Genomic DNA, 27,727 nt, shown 5'->3' with positions numbered 1-27,727 from the left:
AAGGAACAGATTGGATCCTGTCATTCCCTGGCTGGAAAGCCTCAGCCTTGCACTGCCCTTCCCTGTGGCTTTGATTGGGCCCAGGGGGCCCTCAACCCCTCCCAGTTACTGAGGCCCAGGTCAAATGCCATCGCCCTCGGTGAACTCACCGCACACACTTCCTCATAAACTGGAAATGAGTTCCTCATTCCTCTGCTCTCCCATAGTACTGGATATATTTATTTCATTCTGCCTGTCTTAGGACTGTGCACCGGTCTGTCTCCCCTTGTAGCCTGGGAGCCTGCTGGGAATAGGAGCCGGGTCTAATTAATCTTTCTCTTCTCTGAGGCATGTAATCTGACGTCCTTAACATAGTAGGTCCTTAACAGATAGCTGTTTGAATTGATTTTCCCCCCCTTAAGTATTTGGAAACCTGGTACAAAGAGGACCGTCTTCCTAGTGGATTCCTTCAGTGAGGCGGGTAAAGATGATCTTTAGCCCGGGGCGGGACAGCCCACTTCTTTACCCCTTGAGAGCTTTACCCCTTGAGAGCCCGGCATCAGTCCTCTATAACCCTCACCGCTCCAGACACCGCTCTCCTTCCCCCAGAGAAGGCAAAAGACAATTTTAATTCTTTATTTGAAACAAACAATTCCAGAGACAGAAGGTTAGTCGTGACAACAGCTTCTCACTACAACACAAGGGTGGGCATGGCTCACTGAAGGGACAGGCCAGGCGCCTCAGAACAATATATACAATTTAAACAGTGGCTAAACTGGTGACAGTTATAAAAACACAAAAAGGAGGCTGGGGAACAGCAAAGCCAACAGGGAAAGAACTGGGTAACCCCCTTTGCTGGACACTAATAGTTTTCTGGAACTACAAAAGCAAGATGGGGAAGAGAGATGTCGGCAGCGGGGGCGGGACCCCTGCCCACAGCTCCTCACCTATCCTTTGACCACAGAGCCCATCCTGCACGACCCAGGGCCCCCACAGGCTTGGCCTAGCTCTTATGATGGGGGAAGAACAAGAGTGGGGAACCCAGCCCCAGTCCAAGTCAGAAGGTAGTTTTTTTGCCTTGGGAAACTCTGTCCATTGAACTAAAGGGAGGCAGTTACAGAAGGGGGCTAAGCATGTTGACACCATGGCTCACGCCAACCTAAGATGGCAGAGAGAAACAAACACGTAAACCAAGGGGACAGGAGTCAGCTCCCCATACTTAGAGTCATTCTCTGCCTTTTGAGGGAAAGAAAGCGTTTGGGAGTTTTTAAACGTGCAGCACCAGGGGTCGGTGCTTGCAGGGACGGGGAGGGGAAATACAGTGAGTGGCGAGGGGGTTCCAACCACCAGTTATTTCATGGGAGGGGAGGAGCATCTAAGTTCCGTGTTGTAGGTAGATGGTCCCCTCATTACTTTCAGATCTTTCGTATAAGACCCTTTAGCATGATACCGGGGAAGGGTAGAGAAGGGAGTGGGTGCAGGGCAGAGAAGGCAGCTGGGTTTTTTCCCTTGGCCGAACCTAGGAACAGGGAGCTTTACCTATGCGGGATGGGTCGGGAAACCCAAAGCCAACAGGATCACCAGAGCTATGAACACTCCATCCAGAGTCTGGCCCCAAGGGAAGGGGTTTACTCTGAAGCATAAAGAAAGTGGCCTCGCTGGGTTTTGCCCATCACTGGGAGCCCAGCCCCTGCGGAGAGAGGACTGGGACCCTGGGGTCGTCAAGTGGTAATGGAAGAAGGTAAAAAGCCAGGGGTTCCTAGGGAAGGCAGGGGATGAAGGAGGGCAGTCGGGGCCCTTCAGAATGAGTAGCATTGGTTCCCGGGCCAGGCGCCCTGCGGGACGCGGCCCCAGGCCAGGTATTGGTGTGAGAGATGGACACGGACAGCACACGGGCTCAGTCCAGGTCTTCCTCCCCAGGACGACCCAGCTCCTCGTAAATCTCACGCACGGCCAGAATGCGATTGAGCATACTCTCCAACATGCTACGGTCCATGGGGATGACAGAATACCAGAGAGGGGACTCCGCGATGCAGGACCGCTCAGGTTGCAGGTAGAAGACATCGTTGCGAGTCCGGAGGCTTTCGGGACTGCGATGGTAGGGAGTGGGGCGGGGGGGTGGGGAGGTGGGGGAAGGACAGAGATCAGTACCAGGGCGAAGTAGACCCCTGGGGTCTCCATGCTCATGTCATTCCTGCAAACCCTCCAACTCACCATTTGGAGAGATAGAATTCATAGAACTTGACTGGGCAGCGGAGGGGATTCATGCGGTTCTCACGCTGCTCTAAGATGGGGGCTTCGTCTTCTCTCTTCCGTTTCCCAGGCCCCGTGTCTGCGGAGGAGGCAAATGACCCAGAGTCATTAAAAAGCACAGTGGGGATGAACCACCTCCAAGAGCGCACGGTCCAGGGCACAGAAGGCCTCGGGATGCCAAATACAGTCTCGTAGAGAAATAAAGGCAGAAGAAGAGTCGGTCAGTCTCCCCACACCAAGCAAACGTCCTGTTGTGGTGGGGGGGGTCACTCTGCAGGCCTCCCTGGTTCTCACCGCCAAAGCCTCTCTTTATAATCTCCCCCAAATTGATTTCCTGAAGAAATAATCTCAGAAATGATGCACACATGCTCACAAAACAGGCCCGACTCTGCAAGGCTGGGCTGGCCTTCTGGGACAGAGAAACAGCCATGGTCCTGGCCCTGGGGACAGGAGTCCAGGGGGAGGCTCGGGTCCAGAGCAGCGACCTTGGGAACTGCACTCAGATGGGACGGGACTCCAGGGCCAGAGTGGAAACCAAGGTGTGTCTTCCGTCACACCCAATAGCAAAGAGCCAGGGAAAGCCTCTCAGCCACGCCATCAACTCTCCCGCACAGCCAAACACACCCAACGGCTTCCTACCTGTCCGCCCCCACCTAAGAAAAGGAAATTGCCTTGAAATGAGCAAAGTCAGACACAGGCAGCCGAGTGACCTCCTATGGATGCAAAAGCCACTGCCCAGCAGATCGCGGGGCTGGCTGTTGGCACCTGCTCTGCCAACACGGGAATGGAAGGGCAGGGAAGCAGAGGAGAGGGGGCCAAGCCGGCGGTGATGGCGGGGTGCCGAAGGGGCGAGCAGAGAGGGGGAAAGATAAAGGAGGGGGGGCAGCCTCGTACCTCGCCCTTTTCTCTGGCGGACTGGGGCATAGTAGCGGATGCTCACCACCTTGGTGGTGCCCCGAGGGGTGGTACACTTGCGGGACTGCCGCACCACGTTGGTGAAGGAGAGCTGCATGTGCTCCTCGGCTGTCTGTAGCCCAAAAAACTTAGTGTTGAAGAACATGAGGGTGTTGAGGAGGACAAAGGGCGAGTAGACCCCCAGCTGCTTACACTCCCAGAGGTGCTCTTCCTCCACCCGGGAGAACACCGTATCTGCAACGGTCAAGGGAGAGAGGCCAGTCAGAGGTGATCGCCCGCCCACACCCGACCGCCTCTGACCCCAGATATCCCGCTCACAAGCATTTCCCACGCCGTCCCGTTCAGGGAAGTGGCCACTGCAGATCAAACCCTCATATTCTGCTAGAGTAGATGGTGGAACTGAGTGTTTTTTTTTTTTTTTAAGTAGACTGCACGCCCAGCGTGGAGCTCAATGAGGGGCTTGAACTCACGACCCTGAGATAAGACCTGAGCTGAGGTCAAGAGTCATTCACTAGGGGGTAGGGGTGCGCCTGGGTGGCTCAGCCGGTTAGGCATCGGGTCATGATCCCAGGGTCCTGGGATTGAGCCCCGCAGTGGGCTCCCTGCTCAGCGGGGAATCTGGTTCTCTCTCTCTCTCTCTCTCTCCCTCTGCCCCTCCCCCCATTCTCTTCCCCTCCCTCCCTCCCTCCCCCTCCTTTAATAAGTAAATAAAATCTTAAAAAAAAAGAGTCAGACACCTAACTGACTGAGCCACCCAGGCGCCCTGAACTGGATTTTTTTTATGGTTTCCACCTGCATTTGGAGCATCTCTCGCCACCCTCAAGTTACAAGCAGGCAGATGTAAACCTCAGGGAGCCCCACGATGTCTTCTTTTCTTTCCACTTTTACCAACTAAACCCACGCCACCTTTCTCAGACCCAGAGACAGCTTGTCAGACCTAAGTCAGGTTCAAGGACAGGGGGCCCTGGCTCCTCTAGCTCTGAACCCTGAGGCCCCAGGTCCATAACTCCTGCCCTCTGAGCCTTTGTGAAGAGTGGCAGACCAAAGAGCCCAGGACTCTTGGAACGGCATATTTAAAGACTAGAGGAAAGGACAGAGGGCTTGCTAAGTCCCTGTCCCTTACTGTTGGGGAGGAGCGTGGGCTGCCAGGTACTCAGAGACTTGTTGAGTTCTTGAACAAAAGTCAGATAGTAAAGGTCCGTGAAGATGTTCACCATTCGGTTATTTTCCAGCAGGTACTGAGGAAAGAAAACCAAACGCACATTAAAAAGCTAGACTCTAGGTTCTAGAGGAAAGACACGATGCCGAAGGCCCCAGGCATGGCGACCTTGGTAAGGAGAAGGCAGTGGGAAATGGCTGCTGGGTTATGTGACCCAGGGTGCTCTTCCCCAGGGATGCCCACCACTCTTGAGGTCTCGTCACAGAATGTACAGCCCACCTCTCCCAGTGGGAACTTACCATCCCCCCACCGCTCAAGGAACCCAGCTCCACCCATCCTTCCCTTCCTAGAACGGGTCTGAGGATCACCAAGGAGACCTGCTCAGGGTAGGAGACAGAGTGAGGAACAGGGAGTGGGACAGGACCATTTCTGGTGGGGCGCTGCCTGCTCTGTCGAGGGTGATGGCAAGTGAGGCAGCGTGCAAGGGGTACCTGTTGGATGCCAAGACACAGATAGTAGATACTGTCGGGTTCGTATCGTTCCCCGTTGGGTCGAGTGATTTCTCTCACAAACTGGGCCAGGCCATAGTTGAGTTCGGCGGCTGAGCAGGCCAGGATATCCTCTTTGATGCGCATCGGTTTGGCTGCAGGGATATGCAGTAGAGGTGGATGGGATTAAGAACGCTCCACATGGAGAATTTCATTTCAGTCCATCGTTAATCCCTCCATCCCTCAGTCGCATCCAGCTCCAACACAAACCCACCCATTGCAGCAAAAAAAAAAAAAAAAAAAAAGCCCTCAGCCATGAAACCTAGGCAGCCCCTCCCCATCTTCACAGGACACCCTTCGGTGACCACAGCCTTATCAGTCCTAGACACCCTCATGTCCTCGGCCGGATCACAGCCCCGGCCCCCTTCCTCCTCCTCTCCCTCTCCCCACTCTCCTCCCTATAGGGTACCCTCCTCCCCGCCCCCCCCCACTTACGGCCAAAACGCAGCTCATCCCCCTTGCTCGTTTCTCCATTGGCGTATTTTGACTGCACCCAGCACTTCCAAGCATTGACACCGTACGAATAGTTAAGCCCAGTACAGCTAGGCTGGCTGCTCATGGAGTCCCGGGAACAGCTCTCGGAAAGCACCAGCCGCTTTTGACCCTGGAGGGGGAGAGAAAGGAGAGGCGTGGCTGGGGCAAGGCCAGGGGCACCATGGAAGCTAGTTGGGATAGTGTTGACCACCGCGGAACGAGGGGACTGACATCAGAACACGGCAAGCTTCCAGAGCACAGAGCCCCAGAAACAGCCCTGACGAGCTCGTGAACCGGGGAGAGAAAAATCTGGCTGTTTCTCGGCACTCACAATGGTAGAGAAAAGAGGGCAAGGGACGTCACGCTAAGGCTGCTGGCTTGGCTACGAGAGCCTTCCCCGAGTTCTCTGGGCCCCCTCCCTCTGCTGTGGATTCAGCACCCCAGCCCTCACCTTCCTCATGGTGCGGGGAAGGTCTTGTTCAGCAGACACGTCCTCGGGTCCTACCAGGCCGCAATCAAAGAGGAAGTCTACACTGGGGTTAATGTCCAAAGGATCTGTTAAGAGTGGAAAGGAAGAAGAAATCAAGGTTTTAAGATCTCAACCTGGTAGTGCTCCCACCCTTCGCCTCCTACTTGCCCACTTGCCCGGAGATGAGCCTCCCACACAGCTTCACCGTACGCAACAGGAACCAGCAAAGCTATACCAGGAACACACTCAGAGGCACACAGACACCAAAACTCACAACGATGCGAATGTTCGTAACACCACGGAACTGCGTACTTAAACGTGGGTAAGATGGTAAATCTCAGGTCATGTGTTTTGCCACGATTAGAAAAACAAGCAAGACACAACTGTAAAATAGCATGCCTGTCCCAGTATCTCTGGCACTGGTCCCTGCGTGAGCCTTCTGTCATGGGGTCACAAGGAGCACTGGTTAGGGTCATGCTTAGGTCACGAGGGTCACTCCTCCCCTGATGGCACCTTCAGCTCCTCAATGGCTCCTGTACTCCCTGGACACGCTTCACATCCTACTCACTCTTGGGGAAGTCGGCCTCCAAATCTTGCCCGGGCTCATCCAGGACATTGGCCATCTTGACGGCCATGGCCAGGACGTCATCTCTTGCTGGCCCGAACAGGTCACAGTCTTCCAGAAGCCCCTCTGCACTCTGGTTGCTCACAAGATCTGGGAGGCAGAGAAGGGGGCTTGGTCACTGCAGCTCCTGCCTAGCGCCCTCACGGGCCCTCAGGGGCCGACCCCAGCTACTCCCCAGTCCTGCTGAGGCACCAAGGTCACCACGCTCCGCCCCCTGAGGCCGAGACAGACAGGTCGCACCCTGTGTCCCTCAACACCGCTGTCCATGGCATACCACAAAGGTCAGATGAGGCCTTGTCTAACTCCTCAGCCTCTGCAATCATTTCTGCCATAGCCAGGATGTCGGCTTCCAAGGGGTTGGAAGGGATCTTCACCTTCAGCTCCTCAATGGTCTCCACAATCTTGTCTGTGCTCTCCAAGGTGGTGGGCAGGAACATGGGCACAGGCACCTGGAGGCACAAATCCCAGCTAGACACCAAGAAGCGCAGCAGCGAGGAAGAGGGACGGCTGGTGAGAGGGAGGTGGGGGGGCGGGGGGGGGGTGTCTCAGTCCTGAGAGGGTAGAGGAGACTGCGGCAGGAAGGGCTGGGAAACTCACCGGGATGGGCATGGAGAAAGGCACCGGAACTTTCTGGCAGTACAGATGCATAGGCACTGGCACAAAGATGGGCACTGGGATGGGCAGCACGATCACCTGTGGCTTCCACTCTTCTGCCAACGAGAAAGGGGTCTTCTCAGAGCCCCCGCTAGATCGGTCACATCCAGCCCGGGGCCACTCGCTCGTCACCACCGAAGGCTCTAACGCACGCTCAGTGTCACAAACCTGCCCTTGCACCAAAGGCTGAGAGACAACTCTATGGTTCCAGAACCACCAGATGCATGATACCTCTGCCGCCTAAAAAAACCCCTGGTCCAGCTCCCAAGCACAGGGCTGGGATGTCTAGGTACCCTGGCTCACCTGTTTGGCTCCCTTTGGACTTCATCTCCACCTTACAGGAGACCCCCCGATTCTGCATCAGTGGTTTACACATGGCAGCTTTGTTTTTGCGGGGTGTTGCTGGGGGCGGTGGGGGTGGAGGCGGGGTGGAAGCGGTGGGAGCCGATCGGGTCTTTGCAGGGATCTGCAGAGACGAAGGAACGTTAAGGCCGCCAACTTACCAGACCCCCTTCTGAGGCCATCCACCCCCTCAGCTTCAGCCCTGACCTTGCCCAGATTCCCATTTTCCTCTGGGGTCTTCACTGTATTGCTGTTCTCCACTTTGGTTTGAGACGGTGTCTGGGGCTTTGACTCAGGAGACTGACCTAGAGATCAAAACAAGTGAATGCTCTCATCTGAGGAACCTGCTCTTCCATTTTCCTCGTCCCCGTCCCAGGAGAGCTCCGTTAAGAGGTGCGCTAAATGCAAATGGGATACCTAGACTCTCCCCTCCTCGCCACCCCAGATCTAGTCTTCTCTAGGCCCCAGTGACAGGGGCCAAGAAGATTCTTTGCTCCTGGCTGCCAAGAAGATCAGAAATTCTTGGGGAACCCACATTTTGAGACCTTCCGTGCAGATGGCCCTCAGAAGCCTGGGACCCCCTGAAGCAGTGGAGGGGCTAAGATAACATTCTAGAAACAATAGTCTTCAGTCTCACTAAAGGTAGGGCTTATGCTGACACTTCCGTCTCTCAGAAAACTAAACACAGGGGCACCTGGGTGGCTCAGTCAGTTAAGCATCTGCTTTAGCTCGGGTCGTGGTCTCCCAGGGGCCTGGGATCGAGTCCCACATCGGGCTCCCAGCTCAGTGGGGCGTCTGCTTCTCCCTCTCCCTTTGTCCCTCACCTCTGCTCGTGTGCGTTCTCTCTCAATCAAATAAATAAACTAATAAATTAAAAAAAAAGAAAAGAACGCTAACCACAGCCCCCATAGGCCCCATCCCACCTGGGTTGGTGCCTATTCCCTAAAAACACGTCCTCGATACAGACGCAGGAGACTCAAACTCTCAGAACCTTTAAACAAGGCTCCCCCTAGTACCCACACGGTCCAGAGGCTGCAAGGGAACACGGCACCAGGGGCTCTGGCCAAGGATGAGGTGAAAGCCAGAGCGGGAGAAGAGAGGGGCTGGGCCCAGGGAGAGAAGAGTCTGGGCCGGTTCTACCGGAGTAGCCACCCCCACCCCCACCCCCAGCCCGGGACTCACTGTTCAGGAGGCTCTCAGGCCCACTCTGGGTATCCAGGTTGGGTTGGTTCTGCTGGCTATAAAAGCGCAATAGACACTGCTGGTTGCAGAAATGACGGATCTGCCCGCGCCAGTGGATGGTCTCCAGCAGCTTCCCCTGGCGCTTACAGGCGTGGCACCGGGCAGCCTGAGGGTGTCGACAGGATGGTCAGCCCCGCCTCCCTACAAACGTGCTGGGCCCTTTGCCCCCCGGCCCCCCCGCCCCCGGGAGAAGCCCTCTGTGCTGCCTCCCCTCCCCCTCCCGGATGCGCTGCGCCCCTCACCTTGCAGTACCACAGCAGGTACTTGCTCTTGCAGTCCTCGCTGCAGAAGTCCCAGGTGCTGCCGTCCAGCTGCTCGGTGACCCCACGCTGGCAGGTCTGGGAGCAGTACGTACAAGTGATACAGCACAACCCCAGCTTCTTGGTGAAGTCCTGTTTGTAGAGCAGCACACAGCCTGGGGAGAGGGCAAGAGGGAAGAGTCCAGGGACACAGACATGGCCACGGGGGGTGGCAAGAGCCGACCTTTCCAAGGGGGTCCGAGTAAAAGCCCCAACAGCCTCTGGGGCCTGAAGCCTTGGGATGCACGGATGCACGGAAGGGAGGAGCCGGAGGCCCTCGGCCCGCAGGCCCCACTGCGAGCCCTCCTCCCTTCCCTGCCAGCCCCTCAGGGGCTGCGAGGTACAGGGCCTCCTGCCCCGTCGCCGCCTCCTCACCTTCGCTGCAGAAGCTCTTCTCCACCCCGCTGAATCGAAGTTTCTCGTGCAGGAGCTTCTCTTGCCGGCAGTGCTCACACTGGGACACCACCCCGCGAAGCCGCTTGAAGTCCTCACAGCAGTCCCGGCAGCAGAACTGGAACACCTGGTCCTGAGATGAGGGCACAGGGTGGGGGAGGACAGAGCTGTGACATCCGGCCGTGGCCGGAGCCCTTGAGGCGGCCATCCGGCCGGCCGGGGTCCTGTGGCAGGGCGGCGGTGGGGCGCGGGGGTCTTACCTGCCAGTCCAAGACCTCAGGCTTGCCACTGAAGAGGCTGTGGCAGTAGTGACAGCTCAGGTGAATGCCCCCCTCAGGGCTTGTGCGCTGAAGGGAAGGAACACAAGTAAGGGAGGTGCGTGGCGGCGGCAGTGGTGGGGGGCTGGGGGGAGTCGGGCTCGTTCTTGGCTCGGGGGCCCGGGGCCTACCTACCCCAACTCTCGTACCCTCTCTCTGTCACCACACCCTTCTTTAATCCCTGGTCCAGGGTTTGGAGTACCTGGAACTTGGTCCAGCAGCTGGGGCTGCAGAATTGGTAGACTGTGCGATCAACCTTGTTGTAGTAACAGGGGTCAGAGAGGCTGCGGCGGCAGAAGCTGCAGGGTCGGGGAGGGCCTGGGGCACAGAGAGAAAGGGAGAGAGAGAGAAAGAGACCGAGAGAGACCGAGAGAGACCGAGAGAGACCGAGAGAGACAGAGAGAGAAAGAGAGAGAAAGAAAGAGAGAGAGAGAGAGAGAGAGAGAGCACAGAGAAGGTGTAAGGCAGTGCAGAGACGGAACAGGAAACCCATGGGAAGATGGAAAGATGTAGCCGGGGCTGAGGTCGGGCGGCAGGGATTACTTTAGAAGAGGGGAGTACGGGAGGTAGAAGGAAGGCCAGCAGGGGTCTCAGAGAAGAGGGCTTTGCACCTACCAGTGAGCCCTGCCTGCTTCACTTTGTAAGAGGTGGTACAGCACAGGGAACAGAACAAGCTGGTCTTGCCATTACGATCCACATGTGATAGCATCTCAAAGTTCTTACACAGGGTCTTGCACCAGACACAGGGGTACACACGTGTGTTTTTCTGTGAGGATGGGGAAGGAGAGGCTGAGGCTGGATTTGTCCCTTCATTTTTATTTGTTAAATTTTTTAAAACATGAAAGGTTTCAGGCATACAAAAAAAGTATAGATGATGATATAACAAAGACCTGTGTATCCGCCAGCCAGCTTCAAAAATAAAACATAACAGATACAATTGAAACCCCCTTTATTCGCTTTATTCCTCCCAACCCTCGACCCCGTCAGGCACCTTTATTCGTCACCCAGGAACCGCAACCCCCTTCCACAGCCCTCTAATGCACTACTCCCTCGGCCCCACCTTCTTGTACGCCCCCAAGCAGGTTGTGTTGCAGAACCGCTTTTGTTGGCCCTCGTGGAAGAGGAGCTCAGGGCCGGGGCTCCCGGTCTTGGTGTAGATGTAAGCCCCGCACTGGTCACAACAGTTGGTTTTCAGTCCCTTGTTGGCCCGGAATTTGGAGAAGCACGAATCACTGCAGAGCCGGTGCACCACGCTGCCGTTGCTGACCTCGTGCAGGACCTGCCGTGACACACACGCACACCCTGAGCCAGGGCCTGGGCACCACCACCCACCCCGGAGCAAGGACAGCCCGCCCCGCCTCACCCTAGACCTTCACAGCGGACAGTGGGCCCGGGGACCCCCCAACCTGCACATCGGGCTGCCGACTTGATGGTGAGGTCCCGGGAGGCAAGGAAGGCCGGCTGCGTACATCCTGGAGAAGCTCTATCCTTGAATACGCTCCCTCACGATGGCTGCCTCTCCTTCCCCACTCCCCTCTTCCACAGGGCCTGGCCCCTGCAGCCCCAGGAGCGCAGGGGCAGCTCCGGGCTGGCCAGGCTCTGCAAATCTGGCCCCCATCGAGCTTCCTCACCTCTCCGGTCTTCTGGCATATGCTGCAGCGAGTGGCATCGGCGGGATCCCCGGACTGGGGGATTGGGCGCTGCTGCTGGGCCTCGTACAGGGAGAGACAGACGGACGTGCAGAACTCATGGAAGGAGCCTCCTGAACCAGTCTGGGCCACAACCGAGTCCTTGGTGTTCCAGATCTCCCTGGAGGGGGGTGGGGGGGGACGGGTTTGGATATTCACCCGGCACTACCCTCTCCTTTCGCCAGCTCCCACCCCCTCTCCTCGGGGACCAATGACCACGGGCCCCCTCCCTCACCTGCCTCGCTGCCAGGCCCGCTCAGCTACGTTCTTGCCAACATAGTCCCTGTCTCAGCCATTATTCCCGGGCCTGCTCCCTGCCCTCCCCGCACCTGGGGAACCTTCACGTACTTCTTGCAGAAGGTACAGGTCTTTTTGCCCGAAGGCTTCTTAGAGAAAGTGGTGAGACAGGACGAAGAGCAGAAGAGCTGGGGCAGCCCCTTGCGCTGGTAGGCAGTCTGCCCCTTCTGCAGTGGCGTCCGGCAATGCGCACAGGTCATCTTGGCGCCGACTGCAGAGCGCCCGGCCCTTTGGGCCACGCTCGAGCGGAGGGACATGCGAGGGGACCGCCGGGGCCGGAATGGCACAAAGTCCTCATCATTGGGGTCATCTACCATGGCATCAGAATCCTCATCTGACACTGGAACTGAGGACGTGGGGAGAGGGGCAGTGAGCAGAGGCTACTGGACCGGACCTAGTCTCCAGCCATCCTCTGACGGCACAGGGAGCTCAGCAGATACTGGATTCCCCCCCCGGGGGGGAGGGGGGAACCCTTCCCCCTGGTTCCTGCCTTTCCACCCCCACCCCCAGTACACTGGTATCTTAAGCCCCTGGTGTCACTCCCCCTTAGTCACTCCATAATCTCCTAGGGAGGGCTCCAAGTGAGAAGACTCAGGACAGGGATGGCACAGCTGAAACAGGAAACTCCTTTCTCACTGCTGTTGTTTTCCATTTCCCCCACTGCCCCTGGTTCCCATGCCAACCCACAGCAGAGATAGGCACTTCACACTCTGCGGGGCGCAGCTCTGCGGGAGCCGGTTGATCCGTGGCCCGCCACATCCCACTCGGTCACACTTCCTCAAGTCCTACTCACTGCTCTCAGTGGAATCCACAACCTCAGGTTTGGGAGGCTCTACTCTTCTAACGCGCTCGCTTCTCTTCTGTACCTTGGAAACAGGGAAGGGAGGAAAGCTGACACCAGGGGCAGGCTAAAGGGCCTGCCGCACTAGTGCAGGGTGTGTGGGGGGGGAGTACAGAGACAGGAGGGGGAAGGGAGAGTAGGGACCCTTGGCCCAGCCCTTAGGAGGAGGGAAAAAAAGGGGGCTGGACTTTCTCCTTAAGAAGCAGGAGACACAAGAGCTCCCTCCCTCCTCCTAACTCTCCTCACACACACCCTCCACAGAACAACATCTGGGAGGGAAAATGAAGGGTCCGTCCTTCCCAGAGCTATAGGGGGAACCAGACTCCTTCCAATCCCCTCCCCCCTCACCCTCTCAGGCGGCTTCTCACTCGCCTTCCCAGTCAGGCCATCTCCTGCAAAGGAAGCATAAAACAGCCTAAATCTTGCGCTTGCCCTCACCGCCCCCTCCCTGGCCCAACCTCCGCCTCCATTCCTGGGGAAGGACTTACTCAAAACTGAAAGGGAAAACTCAAGTGCCTGTGGCTTCTTGGGGCCCCTGGCAGGGTTACCTCGAGCTCTGCACTAAGGGGGCCAGCTATTCTCCATTAAAAACAAACAAACAAACAAACAAACAAACAAAACCCTAGCCTTCCCACCAGCTTCTGGCCCAATCGTTGGGAGTTAAGGAAATGCAGGTAACACACGCCTTTCATCAGAGGACTTAAGAGTTCACTAACCAAACCAAACGCAACCACCCAAAGGTAGCAAGGGGAAAAGGAAGCATTAACATGTGGATAGGTTCCCCTGGACTCAGGTGGTTATATAAGCCCCAAGACCCTGGGCACAAGCTGGGAGAGGCAGAACAGGGGAGAAAGGAGAGCCTCTCAGGCCCAGGTTGTCCCTCCCCTATCAGAGACACAATTCCAGGCCCTGCATTTCTACCATGCCCCCGAAATCACTATGCTGTTGGCGGCTCCAGGACCCAGTTATCATTCATCCAACCCAGAGACCCCACTCTCTTCTGGAACAAAATAGCTGGAAACATCTTAGCACCAAGAAGCCCGGCATCCTCTCCAAATTCTGAAGGAAGGACCCGGGCACCAACAGCCCACTGGGGTAAGAAAAAGGGAACCTCCCCCAACAAATCCACTCTTCCCAACCCACCCCCTGAAACCTCACCCCTATTCCTCTCCCACAGCCACTGAGCTGCCTCCCTACCCCTACTTTCCTTCATCTTTGCCACACCCCCCAACTCCTCCCTTCCAAACTCCCAACTCCTTCTCTATACCTCCCTACTCTCATCTCTCCACCAACCCCCTCCTCCTCCCCTACGTCTTCCCCAAACACACAACCACCCCTCCTTACCCCTACCCTCTCGCCATCCTGGACTCTCCAGCTGATTAGGCAACCTACCTGGCAAGGAAGGGTGTGCAGGAGGGCTAGGGCCCCCAGGTTTGGTCTGAGAACTGTTGATTCCATCCCCCAGAGTCTCTCCCACTGAAGGGCTGGGGGGACCATTTGGGCTCTGTGGCTGCCCTTGGGGAAGCTCCTCCTCCTGCCCAGGGGAGCCCCTTCTCCCTGTAGCTATGTTGGTGGTCTCCTCCTCTTCAATATGGGGGGACTGCAGTGTTATCGGCGAATCTGGAGCCAACGGCTCTAGTAGCCCCTCCGGTGAAGAGGGATTTGCCCCAGCCCCTGGCTCAGGTGGTACCACCTCAGGGGTCTGGCCCCCTGGTCCAGGCTCTAGGGTCTGATCTCCTGCATCCCATGCAAGGGTCCCCTCAGGACCATGGTCCACCTCTGGGGGGGAGGGGGCTTTATAGAGCAGCCCCCCCAGCCCCAGCAGCTCAGTGGCTCCATCCAGGACTCCAGGGTCTTTTTCCAGGCCAGCAGGGGTATCAAGCAGGTCCAGGGCTCCTGAGGATGGAGAAGGGCCAGGGGGTGCCCATCCTCGAGTTGGGGCAGTCTGGGATTCCAGTAGGTCCTCTCCAAATTCCATGTCTACTGGAAGGTCTCCAGCCAGGGGCTTCTCTGGCAGGGTCAATGGGTCAAACGGACTGGGGAAATCACTGGGGTCCATGAGGATGACTGGATATGGGCTGTAGATTAGGGGTAGAAGAGGGGGCAGAAGAGGTGGTCTTCGCCAGAATTCCTTCTTATATAGGTTCTGGGACACACCCCATCATCCACTTGGATTTCTCCTGAACAGCCCCCACCACAACCGACAAGCATTTCCACCGGCTTTGGTCCGAATGACCACTTCCCCCCCCCCCCCCGTACAGCGCCCCCTGTGGGGAGAGGCGTTCCCCGCCCTGGCCCTGTGCCCACACTCGCCAGGCAGTCCGTCGTTCCACCCTCCCGCCTGCCCCCGCCACCCCACTGCAACTCCCAGTTCCCCTCCCCCCTTACCTTTCACCCCCCCCAACTCGGGCTGAACGCCCCCTCAGAGTCTCCTAGGGCCGTTGCCACCAAGAGCCTTTCCCACCCCCGCGGTCTCAGTTCCTATCCCCTCCCCTCTCTCCTGGAGCCCCCCAGCTCCCCAGTCTTTACCCACCCTGTCTGGCCCCACCCCCCCCCTCCCCGCGTTGCAAGGTCCTCCCTCAGCCCTTCCTTCGCCCCCACAAACTACCCTTCCTAACCCCTCCCCCCAGTTACCTTTCAGGGTCGCCCACTTCCTCAGCCCCGTCCCCCCTTCCTATTGCTCCCCTAGTCGTCCTCCTCCTGTTGCCCACCCCCCACCTCAGGCATTTACAGGAAGACATTTTGGAGCTACGATCTCTCCTTAGACCCCCCCCTTCCTGGCTACTGCGAGATCCCGCCTGCAGGTTCGGTTCGGCTTGATCAGGCCCGACCCCTACCTGCGGCAGGGTTAGTGTAACGGCTACAAGCCTAGAACTGCAGACAGCGACGGCCCCGCGCTCCTTCTCCACCTCCCTCCCTAGCAGCCGGGACAGGGGTCGCGGCCCCTTTAAATGGCAGCGCCGCTCACAGCGCCCAGCGCTCTGCACCAGGCGGGCGGGCGGCGCCAGCAACCAACCCCATTGGCTGGCTCGTGGAGGGGGCTCGCGAGACAGCGCCGGCCCCCGGCGCGAGACTCCCAGCCCAGTGGCCGCCTGGAAATTGCGGAGTGGAGCGTAGTCGTTGGGGATGGAGCTTGAGCCCCCGCCCGGGGCCCCGTTAGTTGAGGAGGAAAAGATAGCCTCTGGAGCTTTGAAGCCCGCCCTCGGGAAAGGCGGCACCCCCTCTCCACAGAATGGCCGAGTACACCAAACCCACAAAAAATAGATCTACGCACCTGCTTCTCTTACCTGGCCCAAGAGTCTTCTCCCCCTTCCCACCCACCCCCCCCCGTCACACCCGTGCCCGCCCTACCTCCTGGAGCCCACTCTACCCGTGATCCCCTCCTCTCATTCAAATGGTTCCCGGTCCCCTCCCCCTCCCCGTGTCTCTCTTCGCTTCCCACTCGTGTTCAACCCCCCAGCGTCCGCCCCCCCTCAACAGTCCCTACCTACGCCATGCAGCAGGCGCCTGCCAAGATTACCCTCCCCCCAACCCCACCTCTCCGGGGCCCGCCCCCTGGGCGACTGTTGGGGTAATGAGTGACAGCGGAGGGGGTGGGGGAGGCAGGGACCCAGCCCTCACGTGCCCCTCCTTCCCTTGTCTGCAGCCCTAGGCTCCCCTCACCATTCTGAATGTCATAGTTGTGGGGTGTCTTAAGCTTGGTCTCCAGCCACCCAAGGCGGGTTCAATGGCTTTGGCTCAGTGACAACGCCTATGCAGTAACCGTTACTGCCTGATGACCCCAAAACCAGGCCCTGCAAAGACACTCCCCCACTCCCTCAACGGTCTTAGGGTAAGTTCTGGGATCTTCTCCCTGAGTCTTCCTGCAGGAGCTCCCTGCGTTCTTTCTTCAGTAGTTTTCCTCACCGAGGCCGATAGCTCTGTTTCCTCCTTTCTCTCCCTGTGTCTCTCACTCCTTCCCTCCCTCCCTCCCTCCCTTTTTCTGTCCTTGTCTCTTTCTTCCTTCTCCCTCCCTCTCTCTCTCTCTCTGGCGCGCATTCTCTCTCTCTCTCTTTCTCTCTGCCGGTCTCTTTTTGTCTCAGTCTCTGTCTCTGTCTCTGCCTCTCGGATGCACGAGCACGCACGCGCGCGCACACACGCCCCCTCCCAACCCCCCACCCCCACCCCAACCCCGCTCCCGGACGGTCCTTAGCATGTGGGTGTGGCTGAGGTTGAAGCTTGAGAAGTGGGGGAGGGGGAGGGGGCACCAGCGTTAGGCCTACTGGTTTTAAAAGAAATATGTGTGCCAGGATCCTTTCTCAGTCCCCATTATAGTTAGAGCACTTTGCAGTCCCCGCCCCCTACTTTCCTCCTCCAACCCCTAAGGGCTGGAGAGCTTTTAGTATCCGAGATACTGGAGGAGGCTCAGGCCGGAGGGGAGTCCTGCCGCAGATTTAGGAACGTGTAGGTTTGGTGTCCAGTGCCTGCTCTAGCTTGCCTCTTTGCTCTGGGCCTTCCTTCCCACACTAAGCCTCTCCTAGCCTTGTAGTCCTAGGGAGTTTTATCCTCCCTTGTCTCATTCACTTTCCCAGAAACCTTAATTCTTCCTGGCTCCCCACATGGCCTTGAGATTATCTTTGCTCTCTCCTATTTTTCCCCTTCAGGTTTCCGAAACCCAGCTTCCTTTAGATCTTAACCGGTATTCTGTGTCCCTATCCCCCACCTTCTGCTTATTTCCATGTCCCTTCCCTGTACCTCCCTTTGCATTTTCAATTTGTTCCGTCTCAGTCCACCTCGTTCTTTTGTAGTGCCTGCTCTTCTCAACACATGCTTGGATCCTTGGCTGGTCTGGTTGTGGAGAATGTCTGGTTTCAAGTTGAAGGGAGACAGTCTAAGGAGGGATTAATGGTGTATTACTAATTCAGAGGCAGTGTGGTGGCATAGACAGACCAGAATTCTAACCTCAACTCTGCTCACTTTTTAGCCAGTTGACTTTGGACAAAGTCACTTGTCTAGTCACTGGGTCTTAGTTCTCTCATCTTTAACACAGAGATAAGAAAGCCATCTAAATGTCCAATAATAGGGGATTGGTTAAATCAGTTTTGTCTATATTCATTCAGTGGATGTTTAAACTCATTAAAATGTGGTTACATTAAAAAAAAGAACCAATGACGGTATAGCACAGACCATTTTCAGGGCAGTGGATGCATGTCACCCATTATCAAAACTCATAGAATGGTACAGCACCAAAAGTAAACTCTTATGTAAACTATGGGCTTTGAGTGATAACAAGGTGTCATCGATTGTAACAAATGTAGCATTCTGGTAAGGGATGTTGATCAAGGGACGTGGTGCCAGGAGGGTATGCAGAGGGTATGTGGGAACGCTGTACTTTCAGCTCACTTGTGCTGTAAACCTAAAACTGTTCTAAAAATATACTTTAGTCTATTAAAAGAATTAATGACACACAAAAATGTTCCTGATATGTTACTTTTTTATTTTTGTTTTTAAGAAATCTCTATACCCAATGTGGGGCTTGAACTTACAACCCTGAGATCAAAAGACCCATGCGCTACTGACTGGGCCAGCCAGATGCCCCCCAGTTACATTTTCTAAAAAGGAGTTAAAATATGATGCTAACTTTGTAGAGAAATTCTATATACATTTGACCTTTGAACAACGCAGGTTTGAACTGTGTGGGTCCACTTATACATAGATTTTTTTCAATACAGTACAGTACTATAAGTGTATTTTCTTTTCCTTACGATTCTCCTAATAACATTTTCTTTTCTTTAGCTTGCCTTATTGTAAGCGTAGAGTATACAATACATATAACATACAAAATACGTGTTAATCAATGACTTATGTTATTGGTAAGGCTTCCTGGTTAACAGTAGTAGTTAGGTTTGGGGGGGAGTCAAACTTGGATTTTCAACTGTGCCCCTATCCCCGTGTTATTCAATGGTCAACTGTACATGTATACATAGAAAAAGACTGGAAAGAAATACTGGAGATAATGCCTCATAGGGTTGCTATTGAGATGGACATGTGTCTGACATAGAGCAGGTGTTGAATAGATACTGCTTCATAGGTTACTAGTATCATTGGAAAAGAAATGTATCTGACTTCATGCATGGTCTGGGACTTTGCACCCTGAAACCTTCATGTCCTTAAATACATTTTGGGGGGTCTTTGACTAAGCCAAGCGTGCCCACAGTTGATAGGTTTGAATAGGCCACAGATGAAAGGCTGTAATATAGACTAGGGTGGGGGGGGTTGGTTAAGAGTGTGGCCTGCAATTCAACACCCTCATTTTAGCCTTGCTGGTTATCACATACTACTCAATTCTGTTACTTGTTATTCATCATTTATAAAGCACTCAAGTGCTGTAAGCACTATAAGACAGGTAAAAACTCAATCCCTGCCCTCATGAGAGCTCTTTCATTTTAATTATATATATATATTATATATATATGTTTTCTGATTACAAAAATATAATAAATGCTTACTGTAAAAATTTTGTAAAACATAAAAAGTCTGAAGAAAAAGGCATTAATTACTTATATCCTACCTATTAAACGGAGCTGACCACTGCTCTTTTTGATGTATATCCTTCTAGTTCTTTTTTGCATACATTTTTTTTTACAAAATTGGAATGCTCTTGTACAACGTGTTCTACAACATAATTGTAATAACTGTGTATTATTTCATCATTTGGAAGTACCATGCTTTATTTATTTAATTACTGCTGGATGTCAAACTTTTATTTTTGCACCACAGGCAAGCCTACATATAACTTGGTCAAAGAAATGGAGGTACTATTTGGCAATCATTTGATTAGAGTGAGGTTCACTCTTTAGAACCAACTGTGGAAACACATGGATTCTTATTTAATGTTTTATACCATTCTGAAGTACCCTGGAGTGAAGAAAAGGAAATAGGTATTTAGGGAGACATTGGGGAAATGTTAGACTGTGAGCTCCTCAACCATAGAGACCAGTTTTTACTCGTCTCTATCTCCAGCATCTAGCATAGTCCTTAGATAGATACTCAATAAATGTTTATTGGATGAATTGATGAATGCGTGAATGAAGGACAGAGAGGGGGAAGAAAAGCCCCAACGAACTCAAATTGTAGCAATACTTCTATGACGTAAGGCTTAACATGGGCAAAGATAAAAGTGAAACAAGAGAGGAGAAAAAGGAAGGCAAAAATAAGGAATCTTCATCTTTCTCTTTAAAAAGGATTCGTATAAACCTACGACTATATGGTCAATTAATCTTCAATAAAGCGGGAAAGAATATCCAATGAGAAAAGGACAGTCTCTTCAACAAATGGTGTTGGGGAAACTGGACCACTTTCTTCCAGCATACACAAAAATAAATTCAAAATGGATGGAAGACCTAAATGTGAGACCTGAAACCATCAAAATCCCGAAGAGAGCATGGGCAGTAACCTCTTTGACACAGGCTGAGGCAACTTTTTTCTAGATATGTCTCCTGAGGCAAGGGAAACAAAAGCAAAAATAAACTATTGGAACTACATCAAAACAAAAAGCTTCTGCACAGCAAAGGAAACGATCAACAAAACTAAAAGGCAACCTACAGAATGGGAGAAGATATTTGCAAATGGCATATCTGATAAAGGGCTAGTATCCAAAATATATAAAGAACTTCTAAACCTCAACACCCAAAAAACATCATTCAATTTCAAAATGGGCAGAAGATATGAAGAGGCATTTTTCCAAAGAAGACATGTAGATGGCCAACAGACATGTGAAAAGATGTTCAGGGAAATGCGAATCAAAACTACAAAATTTTTACAAAGTTGGAATTCTCTTGTACAACATGTTCTACAACATTATTGTAATGACTGTGTATTATTTCATCATTTGGATGTACCATGCTTTATTTAATTGAGAAATGCAGGATGGCTAAAATCAACAACACAAGAAACAACAGGTGTTGGCGAGGACGTGGAGAAAAAGGAACCCTCCGTGCAGTGTTGGTGGGAATGCAAACTGGTGCAGCCATTGTGCAAAAGCAGTATAGAGGTTCCTTAAGAAGTTAAAAATGGAACTACCCTAGCACGCGACTCTTGATCTTGGGGTCGTGAGTTCAAGCCCCATGTTGGGCGTAGAACTTGTTTAAAAAAATAGAACTACCCTATGAAAATTAAAAATAGAACTACCCTCTGATCTAGTAATCACACTACTGGGTATTTACCCAAAGAATACAAAAACACTAATTCAAAGGGACACGTGCACCCTATGTTGATAGCAGCATTATTTATAGTAGCCAAGATACCGAAGCAGCCCAAGTGTCCATCTATTGATGAATGGGTAAAGAAGATGTGGCATATATACATACAATGGAATATTACTCAGCCATACAAAAGACTGAAATCTTGTCATTTGTCACGACATGGATGGAGCCAGAGAGTATACTGCTAAGTGAAATAAGCCAATCAGAGAAAGACAAACACCATATCATCTCCCTCTTATGTGGAATTTAAGAAACAAAACAAATGAGCAAAGGGAAAAACAGAGAGAGAGAGAGAGAGAGAGAGAGAGAGAGAAACCAAGAAACAGACTTTTGGTTAAAGACAACAAACTGATGTTTACCAGAGGGGATGTGGGTGGGGCTTGGGTGAAATAGGTGATGGGGATTAAGGAGTCACTTGGGGTGATGAGCACCGGGTGACGTATGGAATCGTTGAATCACCATGCTGTACACCTGAAACTAATAGAACACTGTGTTAACCGACTGGAATTAAAATTTAAGAAAGAGAGGGATTAGTGAAATGTAGTGAAAAGGCACCTATTCCTCCGTATCAGCAAGTCTAATTGTGGCAGTCTGACCTACTAGTGTGCTTCTGACTATACTCTCCTCTTTAACATTCCCTCTATCCTGTCCAAACATCTCTCCCAAGTTTGGAGGAAACATATCCCAATTTGCTCCACGTGAGATCAACTGACTTTATGAGACACACCCTAGGATCTATGTGGGTCCCAAGGTCCCTACAGACTTTCTGCTATGGCAGTATCTCTCGGGAAATCAACTCAGGTTAATAATACTTCTTTGAGTTCCACTTACACTTTTTTTTAATAAGAGCTTTATTGAGGTAGAATTCATATATTATACAATTTGCCCATTTCAAGTGTATAATTCAATGGATTTTAGTATATTCATGGATCTGTGCAACAATTACCATGATTTTACAACATTGTCATCATTTTATTTTTTTATTTTAATTCCAGTGTAATCAACATGCAGTGTTGTATTCGTTTCAGGTGTACAATATAGTGATTCAACAATTCTATACATTCCTCAGTGCTCATCATGATAAGTGTACTCTTTTCATAGAGAAAGAGAGAGTGAGTGGGGGAGGGGCAGAGGGAGAGAGAAAATATATTTTTCAAAGATTTTATTTATTTATTTTGAGAGGGGGGAGGGGCAGAGGGAAACGGAAAGAACCCCAGGCAGACTCCATGCTGAGTGTAGAGCGTGATACAGGGCTTGATCCCAGGACCCCAAGACCATGACCCAAGCCGAAATCAAGAGATGGACACTCAACCAACTGAGCCACCCAAATGCCCCAAGAGGGAGAATCTCAAGAAGGCTCCTTGCCCAGCAGGGAGCCTGACACAGAGCTCCATCTCACAACCTTGAGATCATGACCTGAGCTGAAATCAAGAGTTAGACGCTTAACTGACTGAAGCCACCCAGGCGCCCCAGTAGGTGTACTGTTAGTCCCCTTCACCTGTCCCTGCCCCGCCTCCCCCATCAGTTTGTTCCTTATAACTAAGAGTCTGTTTTTTGGTTTGTCTCTCTCTCTCTCTCTCTTTTTTTTTTTGCTTTTGTTCATTTGTTTTGTTTCTTAAATTCCACCTATGAGTGAAATCATACGGTATTTATCTTTCTCTGGCTGACTTATTTTGCTTAGCATTATACTCTCTAGATCCATCCGTGTCGTTGCAAATGGCAAGATTTCATTCTTTTTATGGCTGAAAAATATTCCAGTGTGTGGTGTGTGTGTGTGTGTGTGTGTGTGTGTGTGTGATATACCATATCTTCTTTATTCATTTATCTATCAATGGACACTTAGGTTGCTTCCATAATTTGGCTATTGTAAATAATGCTGTTATAATCATAGGGGTGCGTGGATCCTTTTGAATGAGTGTTTTATATTCTTTTTTAATTTAAATTCAATTTATTTCAATTCAATTAATTAACATATATTATTTTTTTCAGGGGTACAGGTCTGTGATTCATCAGTCTTATATAATACTCAGTGTTCATTACAACACATACCCTCCCCAATGTCCATCACCCAGTTACCCCATTCCCCCACCCCTCTCCCCTCCAGCAACCTTCACTTTGTTTCCTAAGATTCAAGAGTCTCTTATGGTTTGTCTCCCTCTCTGGTTTCATCTTGTTTCACGTTTTTCTCTCTTCCCCTATGATCCTCTGTTTTCTTTCTTAAATTCCACATATCAGTGAGATCATATGATAATTGTCTTTCTCTGATTGACTTATTTCACTTATGAGCATAATACCCTCTAGTTCTATCCATGTCATTGCAAACGGCAAGGTTTCATTTTTTTAAAGATTTTATTTATTTATTTGTCAGAGAGAGAGAGCACAAGCAGGGGGGAGGGGGTAGAGAGAGAGGGAGAACAGACTCCCCAAAGAGCAGGGAACCTGATGCAGGACTCGATGCCAGGACCCCAGGATCATGACCTGAGCCGAAGGCAGATGCCTAACCGACTGAGCCACCCAGGTGTCCCAAGATTTCTTTTTTTGATGGCTGCATAATATTCCTCTCTCTCTCTCTCTCTCTCTCTCTCTGTGTGTGTGTGTGTGTGTGTGTGTGTGTGTGTACACCACATCATCTTTATCCATTCATCTGTCGATGGACATCCGGGTTCTTTGGCTATTGTGGACATTGCTGCTATAAACATTGGGGTGCACGTACTCCTTCAGTTCACTACCTTTGTGTCTTTGGGGTAAATAGCCAGCAGTGTGATTACTAGGTCATAGGGTAGTTCTATTTTTAATTTTTTGAGGAACCCCCATACTATTTTCCACAGTGGTTGCACTGGTTTGCATTCCCACCCATTTTCATCATTAAAAAAAAAAAAGAAAGTCTGTATTCTTTTATTTTATTAAGATTTTATTTATTTTTGATAGAGAGAGAGAGAGAGAGAGAGAAAGGGAGAGTGAGCACAAACAGGGAGGGAGGGGCAGAGGGAGAAGCAGACTCCCAGCTGAGCAGGGAGCCGGACATGGGACTCCGTCCCAGGATCCTGGAATCATGACCTGAGCCGAAGGCAAACAGCCAACCACCTGAGCCACCCGGGCACCCAAGAAAGTCTGTATTCTTAAGCTATATTCTCCCATCCCCCCACTCCCTGTAGCCTTATGTAAGCACCATTCTACTTTCTGTCTCCATAGATTCACCTATTCTGGACATTTCATATAAATGGAATCATATAATATGTGGTCTTTTGTGACTGGCTTTTTCTCTTAGCATAATGTTTTCAAGGTCCATCCATGTTGTAGCATGTATCAGAATGTATTCCTTTTATGGCTGAAAAATATTCCACTGTATGTGGATATGTCATATTTTGCTTATCTATTTATCAGTTGATGTACCTTTTAGCTATTATGAATAATACTGCTATAAAAATTCGTATACAGAAATTGGAGTGATATGCCAACAAGCCAAGGAATGCTGGCAGCCACCAAGAACTGGAAGAGACAAGACTCAGTCTCCCCTAGAGCCTCTTAAGAGATCCTGAAGAATCATGGTCCTGCCCACACTTTGATTTCATCCCAGTGATAATGATTTCAGACTCTGGCTTCCAGAACTGTGAGAGAATACATTTCTATTATTTTAAGCCACCGACTCTGTGATAATTTTTTTACAACAGCTTCAGGACAGTACTACAGTGATCTTCGTGAAGTTCAAACCTATCATACATAGAAAAAATTTATTCTTTTTGTCTCTCAGTCTCTTTGTCTCTCTCGCTCTCTATAAAAAAATACATACATACATACATACATACATAAATACACACACAGAGGCGTTCACGCACCGCATGCCTGTCTATCTATGATAGTCCAGAAGAAAATATACTAAAATGTTAACAGTGCTTTCTCCATAATGGGATTGTGATGATTTTTTTATACTCTTGTCTTTGAGTTTTGCCCTCAATAAGCATATATTACTTTTATAATCAGAGAAAAAAAAAACAACATAGGGACACCTGGGTGGCTCAATCAGTTAAGCATCTGCCTTCAGCTCAGGTCATGATCCCACGGTCCTGGGATCCAGTCCCATGTCTGGCTCCTTGCTCAGCGGGGAGCCTGCTGCTTCCCCTGCTTGTGCTCTCTCTCTCTGACATAAATAAATAAAAATCTTAAAAAAAACCCCATGAATTATTGGGGCACCTGGGTGGCTCAGTTGGTTAAGCATCTGCCTTCAGCTCAGGTCATGATCTCGGGGTCCTGGGATCGAGTCCCACATTGGGCTCCCTGCTCAGCAGAGAGTCTGCTTCTCTCTCTGCCCTTCACCCTGCTCACGCTCTCTCTCTCAAATAAATAAAATCTTAAAAAAAACCCCATAAATTATTTTTAAAATATCTTCAATGTTTCCCCGCTTTACTTACAGAGTAAAGTACGAACTTCTAAGCACAGCACAGGCCCTCAATTATTTGGCCTATGCCTATCTCTCTAGCCTAATTTCCCATCCCTTAGCCTCCCCATTTTTCTTCAGCCAGGCCGAATTACCTAAAACATAGGTCATTCTGGGGCGCCTGGGTGGCTCAGTCATTAAGCGTCTGCCTTTGGGTCGGGTCGTGGTCTCGGGGTCCTGGGATCGAGCCCCGCATCGGGCTCCCTGCTTTGCGGGAAGCCTCCTTCTCCCTCTCTCGCTCCCCCCTGCTTGTGTTCCCTCTCTCGCTGTTTCTCTCTGTCAAATAAATAAATAAAATATTTAAAAAATAAATAAATAAAAATAAAACACAGGTCATTCTGCCTCTGATCCGTTGTAAGTTGGTCTGACTTCAACCTCTTGGTTAAGACCCAATTCAAAAGTGTTCTTTCTTGTGAAGCCATCCCGATCCACTCATGTAGAACCTTGCTACCTTTGAGTTACTACTTTACCTCTAATATGGTTTTGCTATTTTTTTTAAAGATTTTATTTGTTTATTTGACAGAGAGAGCACAAGCAGGCCATAGGCAGAGGGAGAGGGAGAAGCAGGCTTCCCGCTGAGCAGAGAGCTCCACCCAGGTGCCTCTAGTGCTATTATTTCATTTGCCTACAGTATTGCAATTATTTGTTTATATCACCATTTCTCTGTTTATGTTGTGATGGCCTTGAGATATGTGCAAGTACAACAATCTTCCTTTTATTTTGTTACCAAATATTTTCCAACATAAAAAGCTGTTGTGATTTTTAACAAAGTATACATTCATTAAAATGTTACTGTGTCCAGGGGCACATCCAGTCCCCCGTCTCTTGCTCAGCAGGGAGCCTGCTTCTCCCTCTCCCTCTGCCTTCGGCCCCCACCTTGTGTGCTCTCTGTGTCAAATAAATAAAATCTTTAAAAAAATGTTACCGAATCCATAGTAGCTTTTCTATAATTTGTATTTTTTCCACTCAAGAGACACTAAAAATCATCATGTGTGTGTCTATAAAATATTTTATATTAAAAAATCCTCATAGATCTTTAGGCATTTATATGGAACGAGAGCTAAAGTATTTTTTAAAGTGAGAAAGTCATGGCTCAGAAAAGTATGTATAGCTTAGCTTAATCCTATGTGTATAAAAAAGTATAAACATTTCTTTTTGACTGGGTAAGTACAAACATAGAAAATAGAAATACAACAAAGTGGTCATAATTGTAACCAGAGGGAGAGACTTTTCTCTTTATACTCTTGGGTATTGTTTAATTTTTTTTTTTTCCATGAGCAGAGGAAAAAACGTTTTTCAGAATAGAGGTAATATTTCTGTTGTCATAATAGAGGTGTTACTCATTCTCAAAAAGTTTGGGAACAATTGGTCTAGAAATGTCCAATATGGTAGCCACTAGCCATATATGAGTATTTAAATTTTAGCTAATTAAAATTAAATAGAATTAACAATTCAGTCCCTCAGTTGCATTAATCATATTTCAAGCCCTCAATGGCCACATATGTATAGCCAGTAGTTACTGTACTGAACACAGCAAGTAACATTTCTATCCTTGCAGAAGTTCCTACTGGACAGTGCAGGTCTAGATCACTGTGTCCCCACATAATGAGGCACCAGTTGGGACACCCTGAAACCCTGGGTCTGAATTAATTAGTGGGAACGAACTACAAACACCTATCAGTTGAGCCCTGTAGCTCTTGATTAACCACACGGCTAGTCTGGCATTACAGAAAAATAAAGGCGCCTGCCTGATTGGCATCCTACAGAATATAGAATCAGTCTGAGCTGGAGGCCTACAATGTATCCATGGCAATAATGACACCTGTTGAATCTCTTTGTGAATCACAGGAACAATAGTGGTGTTTGGACTGCTGGGTTCCCTGGTTACCATAGAAATAGGTGGTTACAATTGTGTTTAATCACAGAAACGGAGTTATCAATCCCCGTCCTTTCCCCCACCCCTTTCTGTAACTATAACCACAACCACAGCCATAGTGATGACTGTTTCAGTTGGGCTTCATGAGTAGACCTGGCAGCAGAAGCAACTAGAAATGTAACTATGGAGTGTCAGAGGGCAAGCCCTAATGAGGAAGTGTGAAAAAAGAAACATGGCGGGGCATTTTTTCGTAAGGAAAAGGCTACATCTACCACACGGAATACAATGACATTGTTACTCTTGCCTCTTGCACAGGCGCAGTGCAGGAGTTCTCAGAGCAGCCTACGCGCACGTTTTCTCCCCTTCTCTTTCCACTTTCCTCTCTCTCCTTTTTTGCCGTCTCCTTTGCCTTTCCCATCACTTGGTTTTTCAGTCTTTCCGTTAGCCCGCTGATGCCTCTCCTTCCGACCCTCCATCCCCCTCCCTCCCTCTTTATCCCCCTCCCCCTTCCTTTTCCGTCTCGAGCGGATGGCAACTTGCGCATGCGCATTAAGTAGAAAGCCTCGCTCTTTGTCCCCATCTGTCGTTCACACGAACTCAGCTCTTTCGCGTTCGGTAGCCAATAGGATCGAAGGAATGGCGGAAAAAGGATTCCGCCTCCGAAGATAAACCTTTATT

General features: G+C 50.9%; 1 protein-coding gene across 6 annotated transcripts; it reads right to left on the bottom strand.

Moving 5' to 3' along the window:
* Positions 1 to 605: 605 nt before the first annotated feature.
* Positions 606 to 16,429, bottom strand: ZMYM3 (zinc finger MYM-type containing 3). 6 transcript variants are annotated; one of them, XM_027609051.1, is made up of 25 exons: positions 16,402 to 16,429; positions 13,888 to 14,573; positions 12,844 to 12,887; positions 12,448 to 12,520; positions 11,706 to 12,000; positions 11,301 to 11,478; positions 10,730 to 10,948; positions 10,285 to 10,435; positions 9,872 to 9,987; positions 9,613 to 9,699; positions 9,335 to 9,485; positions 8,903 to 9,075; positions 8,601 to 8,766; positions 7,626 to 7,723; positions 7,380 to 7,542; positions 7,020 to 7,132; positions 6,697 to 6,871; positions 6,366 to 6,512; positions 5,780 to 5,883; positions 5,290 to 5,458; positions 4,798 to 4,949; positions 4,271 to 4,385; positions 3,127 to 3,381; positions 2,194 to 2,311; positions 606 to 2,069 (listed from the first exon to the last, which is right to left on the bottom strand). In XM_027609051.1, exons 2-25 carry the CDS (start codon positions 14,552 to 14,554, stop codon positions 1,877 to 1,879), a joined length of 4,122 nt encoding a protein of 1,373 aa, XP_027464852.1. In that variant the 5' UTR covers positions 14,555 to 14,573; positions 16,402 to 16,429; the 3' UTR covers positions 606 to 1,876. The 6 variants fall into 6 exon arrangements, with proteins under 6 accessions (XP_027464852.1, XP_027464851.1, XP_027464853.1 ...); XM_027609050.1 differs by lacking the exon at positions 16,402 to 16,429 and adding an exon at positions 16,159 to 16,315; XM_027609052.2 differs by lacking the exon at positions 16,402 to 16,429 and adding an exon at positions 15,983 to 16,032.
* Between the last annotated feature and the right edge of the window lie 11,298 nt (positions 16,430 to 27,727).

The sequence above is a fragment of the Zalophus californianus genome, chromosome X, assembly GCF_009762305.2.
Source record: "Zalophus californianus isolate mZalCal1 chromosome X, mZalCal1.pri.v2, whole genome shotgun sequence".
Classification (NCBI taxonomy): Eukaryota; Metazoa; Chordata; class Mammalia; order Carnivora; family Otariidae; genus Zalophus; species Zalophus californianus.
Note: the sequence above shows the minus strand (reverse complement) of the source record. Positions and strands in the feature narration are given on the sequence as shown.